Source organism: Anguilla anguilla, chromosome 2, assembly GCF_013347855.1.
Source record: "Anguilla anguilla isolate fAngAng1 chromosome 2, fAngAng1.pri, whole genome shotgun sequence".
Taxonomy (NCBI): domain Eukaryota; kingdom Metazoa; phylum Chordata; class Actinopteri; order Anguilliformes; family Anguillidae; genus Anguilla; species Anguilla anguilla.
The window spans coordinates 50,942,351-50,953,768 of NC_049202.1; the positions used below are offsets into that span (position 1 = coordinate 50,942,351).

The window sequence follows — 11,418 nt, forward strand, 5'->3', positions numbered from 1 at the left end:
GGAGAAGGACTGTCACGCAAAGTGAAGCGTGAATTGCTTCCCCATGTGCACATTACATATGTACAGCTTCCAGTGTGAGACCATGTTTCCCTCTATTCTGAGAGCCTGGTTTAGTGCCCTAAACCAAACTCATTTCCCAGTGCTGGGAAGCAAATGAGTGACAAAGATAACTCGCCTGCCAGTAACAGCATTAAAACAATCTTAACCATGTCTGCCCAAAAAGCAACAACCTCCGAAGTGTTCTGCATTCAGGCTGCTGAATGCAGTTCATTTTGCTGCTATTTTGCAAGCGGTACTCACTTTTTGAAGTTACACACGTTGAAGTTACAGTTACACATGTAATTGTTTCACAAAGAAAGATTTACTGTAAGTTTTGTGACATATAATTGCATAATGTTTGATATCACTATGCCTGGGGTGAAGTACTACTGGCATTCAACTGGTTTCATTTAAGCAGTAAATTAAGAGTACTTCACGAGTCAGTCAGAGAGCAATACTGATGTTCTCCTTCAATGAAGATGTCAGGTAAGTGGTAAGGGAACATGAATATCAAGCTTTGGCTGACTCACATAAAGGTGGTTTTATTTTAAAAGCCCTGAAAAACTTCCATCCTTTGTTCTGAAATACTAGCCCAAAACGTGGAACCCATTTTCTGTCTCATCACTTCAGTATTCTTATTTCCTTCAGTGATTACAGTGTACATTTGTAACTCCTTAGGAGTGCTACTGATGCTTTTAGAGTCTAAGAAACAAGACCGTGAGTTCCATTTGAGGGACGGTCTTGTTCAGTGAGTGCCATAGTGCCTTTTCATGTGGAGCTCTTGAGGATGGAGCCCCACCATTAAGTCGTTAAAAGTGACATTCCGGCACTAATGTGGAGAGACCGGGTCTCTCACTCTGTCCGTCTGCCGTCATCCTCACCTGCGCATCTGTGGATTTTCAGGCGTGGAAACGAGCCATCCTTCAGCAGCGGACCGCGACGCATGGGAGGGGGGAGGAGAGGAGTAATGGACAACACCGACGCTTCTGAAGAAGAGGGAGACTCACAGGGGGACTTCAACGGAACCAAGGCTGACTAGAGGAGCACATGCATCAAGATAAATTACCCCATTTATTCCCAGACTTATCTGCTTATCATTCAAAACAAATTAATTAATGGCTACTTAATTTTCAACTATCATTCGATACAATCCAAAGGGGTCAATCTGTAAGCTAACCGCTAATGGGTTGCATCATCATTTAGGAGGCAGGCCATTCTCCGTCTGACTATTCAAAGATAAACGTGAAAACATTCTGATAATCAAACCAGTGATTCTGATTTTTTTGTTTTGGGTGTTGGGAACTTTGGTTTGATTTGCTGTTCTGTGATGCACCGTTTTCTACCACACCCTCAAATTACAATATCTTTCCTAATTGCATATTATGTTTACACAGCAATCGCCACACATGCAGCAGATACAGTGCTGTCATTTCCCACTTTGGCCTGCAAAAATAAGACTTTTTACTTTGTGCCAGTCAGAAATCAAAATGAAAGGACACCTTTCTAGACCCACAAACTAGTTTAATTACTGAGGTATTAGAAAGGGTGAGATTTGAAATTGTGTCAAACAGAATTTTCCAGTGGAAACAAAAAGCAAAGCTGGTCTGGCCCACTCACATACATGTCTGAAAAGGTGACCGCCATTCTATGCCATGCATGTGCTCTTCAGATTTGTCCATCCAATTAATTTGTTAATTTAAGTTTTTGTATTGTTCCCTTGTGAAATTTGTTAAAAAGATTTTATTTAGGTTTTCTGATTATTATTGTACTGAGGAACCTATTTCAAGGTCATTGGAGACTAGCCTTCTATACATGTCTAAAGCATCATGCCTCTCCTCTGGCTTTGTAATTGCCAACACTGTACTGTCCTGCAGAAGAGTATCGAAAAGACATTTCAAGAGACCATCTTTTCTTTCCTGTCTACACAAGTGTTACATTTCTTCTGAATGTATTTTTTTTTTTTTGTTGTTTTAAATCAAGGAAGCCAATGTTTTAAATCTAGGTTATTAAATGTAGTACTACCATTTAAGACCCCTGAAATATCCTACATATGACACAAAGTTAGAAAAGGTCCTCGTATTTCTCTTCAGAGCAGGAATATTATAAAATGTTATTGCAAATGCTTTTGTTCATTTAATGTGACCTTTTTCAAACACTTAATATACAAATAAATTCTCTATTTTTCTGTACAACATAAATTCATGCACTGGTCACTATAAAGTTAATTATCAGTAGTCTAAACTTTTTCCAAAACTTAATTGACGTTTTGTGAAACCACCTGCACGTGAAATAAAGTGTGTCCACACAACCCAAGAAGTGTTACATTTTTCTTTAGCACTGTATCCACATACCCCACCCACACTACAACCAGAATTAAGTTCAATGAAAGCACTACAACTCACACATTTAAGAATGTTTTTAATGTACACATTTGGATACAAAAAAAATTTTGCGACCCAAACTACCTTAGCTATTTTAACATACCTCAGGTCCGTACAAGAAAACTCAGATTACAAATGTTGTGGTGTGGATACCACACTCACAAACACACAGATCTCCCACACTCTTTTTGAGGCATATAACAAGTCATATTATGAGCTGCTGCCCTCCTAGTAACAGCATAATCCATAGAAAAATAGCCCTGCCCCAGTTAGTACTTGTAGTATTGTGATGTTTATTTGCGTATTTTGCTAACAGTGCAAAGATCACATCTGCCCCTGAGCTGTAGTCTGGAACAAGCAGGCCTGTACAGCCAATTCCACCAACATACCTCCCATTTTTTTATCAGTATCCTAAAAGGACAGTAACAACTAATGCACCTTAATGTACCTTACTAATCATTCTCCATTTTTAACATAAAATGCATTTTATCCTTCACTGAAGTATACAAATGTCCTTATTTTAAAAATATGAAATGGTTAATCTTTTCTGGGAGAGAAAAACTGTTTCGGCCCTGAAATGGATTTTCTAAAACGTATCACTAAAGTTTGGTTGCTAAAGCTACGCCTCCTGATCTCCTGACATTCATGTTTCACCCATCTGATAAGCCAGACAGCAGGTGCTATATCAAATATTCTGCAGTGCTCCAAACTCAGGAAGGGAAGCCTAAACGAATCTCTATACATTCAACAACAGTGTGTTAGTATACCCTAGCTTCAGAAAACATCACAACTTCTCCTCTTTCCAATGCCTCCCACAAAAAAGAAAATCAGTAGTTTCCAAAACATGCACCACAAATCTCTGGTAAACCCTAGACTTGAAAGGAAATGTGCCTTCAAGATCCAATGGTGCTACAGACACACAAACACACACACACACACACATATAACAAAAAGGCTTGATATTAAGGAAACAGGCTCTGTCTAATCATTGTGTGCTATTCTTTATAGTTAATCGTGTAAATTATATTTTAGATGTGGCCTATTCAGTCTTTACACATAGGACAAGAAAACTACTTCAGTAGTTTCTGCTTCAGAACAGTATTATTTAAAGTCACAGGATGCAAAACGCACATAAAAACCTTTGAAAACATGTTGACAATTTGCTAATCATACTCTCCACTGGTGATATCTTACACCTACAAAACCATTCAAAAAATGAAAAACAACCTTTCTATTTGTGTGTTTTAGCAACACTTCTGCTCAAATATACATCATCCCACAAACCAAATCTTATGAGACAGGTACTAAGAATCAAATACATGTGCAAAACTAAGTTTCATCCTGGTTACACCACACAACCGCTCATGTTCTGAAATATGTCCAGTTCTTTGGCATATATGCAACCCTACTGGTCATTAATGTCCAGTCTGGCTGCAATATTGTGACCAGCCAATGCATACACTCAAAAGTCTAGATCCTTAATTAAAGGAATAGTTTGGAAATTTTTATCTCCATCTCATTTTTTGACTCACCCATGATGTTACTGCCAAAGAGAACATTTCATGTCAATCAGGGCTTCACCATCATACCGGACATGGAGCTCCTGCTAGTGAGCCGCAAGCTACAACGGAAGTGACGGGGGAACCTTCATGCAGCACCAAAATCAGTTACACACACTCCACAGTGCACCCTCTGCTGTCTATAATCACCATTTCAAGCTATTATTTCATAATGTTGAAGTCAAATTACCACTAAATCTGAAACTGTATGGCCAAGTATCACTCGTTGCACACAGCAACTTCTGCACAGTATTATAAAGCAACAGATTTTAGTGGTAATTTGACTTCAACACTATGAAATAACAGCTCTAAATTGTTATTATAGACTGTGCCATGGGATTGTCTTTGCTGAAGGTGCACTGTGAACTGTGGAGCAAATAGGGCTAGATATCAAAAATTCCAAACTATCCTTTTAAGCATTGGATGAGCTTTTCATAGTCAATATTGGTGCTGATTAGGTATATTCCTTTTTGTTCCACTGGGTGTCAGTGTAGAGTAATTTTCACCAATGCCTGGGGGGAAAACATAAATACTGCTGTACATACATGTCCTTTCAGCTTTGTAAGGGAAGAGATAATAAATGGGGAGGGTAATCACACCATGGGCATGTATTGAGCGCAGTCAAAATACATTACATACTCAGGTATTAAAGTTGTTTTGTGCAAAGCCCAATGCTGTTGTGAACACTGAGCAACAGCTTTGAATGTATGAAGAAGCTTCATACCCCTCCTTTTAAAACTGAAATTTAAAAAAAACTATAAAAGATTAAAAGCCTGTCCTAAACCAGGGAGGTCAACAGAGAACTCTCTCATTCTCATTTGCTACCATCATGGACTCAATATTTCGTAAGTGGCAGCAAAAATTAAGACCACCAAGTTTTCAAAATAGTTTAAACATCCCTGGTGAGAGTGCACACAGGATGAACTTCCACTTCTTGGTATCATTTTTTCCCCCCATTTCTGCAAATTTGGTTTTGTAAAAAAAAATAAAAGTAGAAATAAAACATTAAATAAAATACAACTCTATTTTTCTGTTTTTCAGTGCTTTAGTGTATAGGCTGAGCCACACCGATCAAAGTTCAGCAAAAGAAGGACTGTTCCCATTGGTTGTGCATTGTTAGTCTCACACATGGACACACTCACTCACACACACACATTTAACGCTGCTCTCGGCAAGAGACTCGAGAGAGAACTGCCTGCTTCTCTCATTCACCACGCTGAAGACAGTTCACAGAGACAGAGAGAGAGTGCACTGTTAGGTCGAAAGCATTCAGGCCAGACCCCACAGAGAATACGACTCAAAAGGTAAAAGGGATGGTGCCTTCCAATGCATTGTAAAAGGCAGCAGCGGCTAACTGATAACTACCGACAGGCTCCACTTCCTCACTACGGTTAATCCCCACAAAGAAGGACAAGCTGGCATTAGAAGGAGGCGACAATTACGGATTATTGCAGGCAGGGCAAGGAAATGTTAGCTTTTTCATTCCTTCCCACAGAATGCCAAACTTCAAAGCATCTCTGTTTATTTCAGTGGTTTTCAGCAGCAGAGTCTATTAAGTGGTTTGTGGACTGTCCGAACGAGGCCTGCAGGAGTCTGGGAAGAGGAACTATGCCAGCGTACTGAGGCCTTGGTAAAAGCAAAGGAATTTTGGAGCATTGGAGGAAAGAATGCAGCATTAACATCTTCTAGCGATGCCGGGTCGAGCGAGCCTGTGGAGGGCGATGTGAGCGGGGTCTCACAGCAGGATCTTTACCACTCCCTGCGGGGGCGGCATGGCCGAGGAGGCCACGCTCGGAGACGCCGGGGCAAACTCCAACCGCTTCGCCAAGCTGCAGAAAACACAACCGGAACGGAGTAGCGCTAAATCTTCACAAGTGTGCGTCAGGGCAGCTGAAATTAGCTTGATGGGAAGTGAAGTTTTATTACTCCATGCATTATACGTTATCACAACAACCGTCTGGCTACGAGAAGGTCGACATGCTACAGCTGCTACGGCTTTACGCTTAAATGCAGTAAATTATGTGAGAAATACTCAGACCTGAAGTGTGCCCCTCACTTTATGTTTGATGGGAAAATGCTAAGGAACATGCCTCCTTGTTCTCTGACCTGGCTTCTGGCCAGAGGCAGCTGCCAGCCAAAGACACTTATAAAAAGTACAAAAACTGTAGCGCAGGGTTGCTTAAGGAAGAAAAGTCCTACAAGGGAGTGTCAGAGCTTTGCTCCGATTGGCCAAGAGGACGAAATTACAAAATTCAACACAGAACATGGGAGGATCCCTCACCCTTTCTCAAACAGGCTGGAATGGTTCTCAGATCCGTCTCGTGGAATAGTGGGTGCCCCTGGAGCAGCAGTGAGGGCTGTTCGGCCTGGCGACTGATCGTACACAAAATCTCGACAGGAGGCCAGCTTTGACTCCAGGTTCTGAAACGACAGACCAAACCAACACGGAATGAGAGACTTTGTTTCTTGCCAGAGGATAAAGGACAAATCTTCTCCACATCTGCCAGAAATGTGCGTGTGTATGAAAGCATGCGCAAGGACATTTCAATTGAAGCTCTGTTAAGGCACAAGGCACAGTTATACAACTATCACATGATGGATAAAATATTTTTAAAAAGTAACAGACAAAATAAGGCGTCCTGTATTCTAGGTGTCACTGTCCACAAATGATCCAAAGGCCTAGAAATGGTCTTGAGGCAAGGCTGCTCTTACCCCCACTTTCCTCAGCAGCTCTCCCACGATGTTGAGGGCAGAGATTCGGGCGGATGTAGTGAGCGGAGTTCCAGTCAGACCGTCGCCTGGACACAAGCATGCTCCAAGTTAGCACACCGCACACTTGGCCCTGGCTTTATGATGCCCGACTAGTTTTACATAGCAGGCGCAAGAGTTTAAATATCTGGCACTAATGCAATTTCTTATCTCGGTAACTGAGCTCTATCAGTTGCACGTCAGCCTGAAACAGCTCGGGCGGGGCGGCGCGTGCTGCTCTGTCTCACCTCGGCGGTAGGAGGACGGGGGGGTGGAGAATGTGCCGTTTGTGCCGCGTGGTCCAGAGGGGGTGGACGGGAGGGAGGGGAGGCCGGACGGGGTCTTCTCGCCATCCTTGGCCGGGCCCTGGGACGGCCGGCGCTCCTGCTTCTGCTGCACGGCCAGCTCCTGCCGCAGGTCTGCCACGCGCACGGGAACAACAGGCCAGCCTCCGTCAGGTCCCACGCACACAGCCGCCATTCAGCAAAAACCACACGTCTCCCTCTGCCGCCTCGGCTCAAAGCCGCCTTTCACTCCATATCAATCGCACAGAACAGTGACCCTCCTCCCATGACCATCACCATCACAACCACCCCCCCCCACGGCAGTTTCACTGTGTTCCTGTCTGCCCCCTTCACCCCCACACCTCTGGCCTCGTCCTTCAGCCTCTGCACCGACTCCAGCAGGTTCTCCTTCTCGTCCAGCTCGCTCTCCAGGAAGGCGTTCCTCTCGATCACGTGGTTCATTCTCTGCTCAAAGTCCTCCAGGGACATGATGGTGGCCCTGAGTTTAGAGTGCAGACGGAGAGAGACGCATGAAAAAAACAGCTCAGCCAAAATACATCAGGAACATTCCATTCCGATGCTCACATACAGAGACGCAGTGAGGAGGGAGCTGACCTCTTGGCTCTCTCCAAGTCGTCGTTGGACTGTTCCAGCTCTCTGATGTACTTCTGAAGGTGGTCCTTGACAGCGGTGGTCTCCGCCAAGTCTCCCTCAAGTGTGGAGATCTGTCTGAAAGCTTCTGAATGCTGGATCTCAAGTTTCTCCTAAAAGGGGTCCAAAAATCACACCACACCAATGAACGCACTGCCAGCAAGACTTTGGCATAAAATATATCAGGCAGTGACCATTCTCATTTATTAATACCTGGCCTGAAGGAATTCAGCAGCTGCCATTTACATTAATGCAAATGTTCCAACCAGTTTCTCATCCCACATCTTTTTACATTTCCCCAATCCGACAAATGATTTGAGCATTTCCCTTGTTTGTCCACGGTCATTTGAAGCGCTCTTTAAAAACGAATGTGTCGGCATGCGGACAAAGCCCTCACAGCCTTCACACAACAGGCACACTGCTGCATTATTCCGTGCCCCCCTCCAGACAGCAGAACAGAAATAACAGTCAGCTGCTTCCTCGGCTCTGAACTGGGCCTCTGTGGACGGCCGTGGCGATGAATCGGCGATTGTGTTTATGCGTGCGCCGCGTACTAGAGGACTGACCTCACTCGCGCAGCCTGGCAACCGGTCTCCACGCTGCTGCCACACACAGCCGTGCAATATGCTTCTACCCGCCTCATCCCAGGCCTACCTCAGACAACACACTCGCCACTACAGCCATTCGCCAGGGACAGATTTATGACTCCCTTTAAAACAGCAAGGCCGTGGTCACCTTCATCATTTAGTACTTAAGTCATGGGCCGACTTACTTTTCTACGTGCCCTAGAAAAACACCATGGCAACATGGGTGCTGGGGGCAATACCTTGTAGGTCTCCAGGTCCATGCGCAGGCGGTTGTTTTGGGACAGCAGCTCTCGGTTCCGAGATTCACACTGCTTTAGCTCCGCCTCCAGCTCAGCCTCGTAGTCACGACTCATCTGCTGGAACTCCTGCAGCTCCTCCTGGGCTGCCTCCGCACTGCACACGCACACACACAAACACACTGAGTATGTGTCCCATTACTTATCAAGCCGCCACACTCAAACTGAACAGACACAAGAGATGCGTAATCCACAAATATTTATTAATGCGTATTAACACCATAGAATAAGAATGCCTTGATCAAGAGCAAAGAAAATTACCTGGGTAAAAAAAAGAAAAAACTGAGAGTAAAGAGTGGCCAAGATGCATTGTTATATACCACTGACTACAAGTAACCATAGCTACTGATAGCATGTTTGTTTCCCACCTGTCTGCTTCATAAATACTGGTTGCTCATCTGATTTTTGTACATTTGTCCGGCAGCCTATGTCTCCACCATTTTGATTAAAACGTTTTTCATTTTAACACAGCTAAAATTTCACAAACATAATACGCCTGAAATGCTTATTTGGGCTTGTGTTTCATATAGCCAGCCTCAGGCTGCAAGCTTGTTCATTCATTCTCCAGTCAAACCTTAAGTCTCTTTTGCACCGAGCTCTTGGACTGGGAGTCATATTAGAGACAGACTGATAAATTCCTGGGAATTGTCATTTACCAAGCTGTTGAATGCAAAAGAAACTGAGTCAGGCGCAGATCCTGAGTGTACCAATACAGAGGCAGCAATTATCGTTAATGACGCATTTCATTCCCCTACCACATGGTGAGGAACCATCTTCCACGCAGACTTCCTTACCTCTGCTGACGTTCAGCAGCCTGTTCCTTCCAGTAATTCAGCTCTTCCTCAATGGAAGAAAAGATTGATGATGTGGGTTCTCCCATATCTTATTGGGAATCTTCAAAAGAACCTCCAGATCCTTAAACGCAAACAAAAAGTTTTTTTCTTCTCTCTCCAAAGGACAGACATCTAAGACAATATAATACACATTTTGTGTGAAACAATTTTTACTCCTAGTGTAAACACGCAGTTGACAGCAATGGGATTCATACGGAATTTAACTAGCTTTGCGACACGAATCTGTTTTAAAGAATACAGCATGTTTCTGCATTTCCATTCTCGGCTCTTCGTACATTTAAACCTCCAGCCATCTAACCGCAAGAGGGACGGCCGTTGATACCAATCATACAATTGTATATGATGATGCTATAAACTATTCTCCTCTGAAACAACAAATAGCCGTTGACCTTTAGTTTATGTCGGTTTGAGTTATGGGGAGCTAACGGTAACTAGCTGTTCCCCCAACAAACCTGGGGGACGGGGGGTGGGCAGTACCGACAGTAAAAAACCATCGTAACATTGATTTAATTACTACTATCGCATATACACAAACACAACAGGGCCTTACCTGGATGAAAGTCACTTTGACTTCTGGCTAAGGTTAGCTAATGTTACCTTGTGCAATAGCTTCAGTGCAAATGTGATAAATATTAATCGCGGGTAGGAAGCTAAACGCATTAGACAAATTCAATTTCTTTCATCAGACTGAGACAGCCAGCATGCAAAAATATCGAAAGTCTTGTCATATCTTGCTTGGAAACAAACTTATCGATAGCTAAAATCAAGCATCCCCGTACACATTCGACGGCTTGTGCCCCAGACTAAGTGTGATCGTTCTATAGTTAGCTACGTAGTTAGCTACCTAAATGTCTAACGTTAACTAATAAAGACTGAGCCGTGGTACAGGCGACGTTCAGGTTAGCTAAACAAATCTGGCTAACTGCAAATAGTAAACAAATAGATTGTGCCATGGCACCGACTCTTCTTTGGACTGACCACTACCTTAGGAGCGACGACTCACCAACTAGCTAGCCAACGGATCCGTATCAACAGCTAACGTTAACTAGCTAACGCTGAACAAGAGAACGTAGTGGTTAGTTGGCTACCATCAGCTACCGATTTAAACGCACTTTAACGTTAGTTTGCTGTACATCTTACTACATTGTCATCATAGCTGGCGTTGCCACTAACTAAAATCGGAACACCACGACACAACGTTAGCAAAACTAAGATGATGCATGATCTCTTGCTCTGACGAGTTGATGAAGACAATCTGACATAAACAGAAAACAGACTAGCTATGTGAAATAAGTAGCTAGCTAGCCAATGTTTAACGATGTTATGTTTCCATAATATCATCGGTAATCCGCTGGTTTTACTGGTACAACACTGGGTAGTGAGCTAGCTACATAAATCAGGATTAACACACATATACACACGAATGTTAACCACATCAACATAACTAGCTAATTGTTATCCAACTTGTCTAGCCACCATTAGGTAGCTAGCTATGTTATCCATGTATTCTAACCATTTTTTTACGGTTATGGTTCTAACTCTCCACACCCGAGTTAGCTAGCCAGCTAACCTGTAAGTTCATAACGCTAGTTAACTAACATCATAAAGTTGAACTAACCAAATATGCAGACGCCGATGATGTTGGTTTTCGGGTCTTCTGTTATTGGTTTAAACCTACTTTTAAGATAGGTATCTAACAAAAATATAAAAGCTAAACTGTTCTCAAGAGGTACAACTTCGTTGGTTTACTGAGACACTAGGGTGCTATTCAGAACGTTCAAATCCAAACCGTTCTACCCACTGAGTGGTTCTACCCCACTGACTGTCGTGTGCGATTGGTCGACGGGGAGTGAACCACAAGAGCATCGACCAATAATACATGTCAGTTGAATTACGTTGTATACGCTATTAAAATACTTTGGGAGAGGGCCCCATGGGTTTCGAATGGTTCTGTCCTAGTACTCAACATTTTTGCATTGGTAGTTCATTCAATGCTGAGCGCCTTGAAACGGTAAACAC

General features: G+C 43.2%; 2 protein-coding genes across 5 annotated transcripts in view; one reads left to right on the forward strand and one right to left on the reverse strand.

Annotated features, from left to right (window-relative positions):
- Window positions 1-2,352, forward strand: part of myh11a (myosin, heavy chain 11a, smooth muscle) — a 32,610-nt gene extending 30,258 nt beyond the window's left edge. For all 3 annotated transcript variants that reach the window (XM_035407156.1, XM_035407153.1, XM_035407154.1), the window contains one exon: window positions 943-2,352. Coding sequence is in view for 2 of the 3 variants with exons in the window: in XM_035407153.1 (XP_035263044.1) it covers window positions 943-1,078 (136 nt within the window). In the remaining variant the exon portion in view is untranslated. The remainder of the gene's footprint in view (window positions 1-942) is intronic.
- Window positions 2,353-2,440: 88 nt separating this feature from the next.
- On the reverse strand, window positions 2,441-11,221 carry LOC118221783 (nuclear distribution protein nudE homolog 1-like). 2 transcript variants are annotated; one of them, XM_035407157.1, is made up of 9 exons: window positions 11,018-11,221; window positions 9,340-9,460; window positions 8,489-8,642; window positions 7,627-7,775; window positions 7,374-7,510; window positions 6,976-7,146; window positions 6,692-6,777; window positions 6,261-6,400; window positions 2,441-5,808 (listed from the first exon to the last, which is right to left on the reverse strand). In XM_035407157.1, the coding sequence occupies exons 2-9, from the start codon at window positions 9,423-9,425 to the stop codon at window positions 5,715-5,717; spliced, it is 1,017 nt and encodes a 338-aa protein (XP_035263048.1). In that variant the 5' UTR covers window positions 9,426-9,460; window positions 11,018-11,221; the 3' UTR covers window positions 2,441-5,714. The 2 variants fall into 2 exon arrangements, with proteins under 2 accessions (XP_035263048.1, XP_035263049.1); XM_035407158.1 differs by lacking the exon at window positions 11,018-11,221 and adding an exon at window positions 9,950-10,920.
- Between the last annotated feature and the right edge of the window lie 197 nt (window positions 11,222-11,418).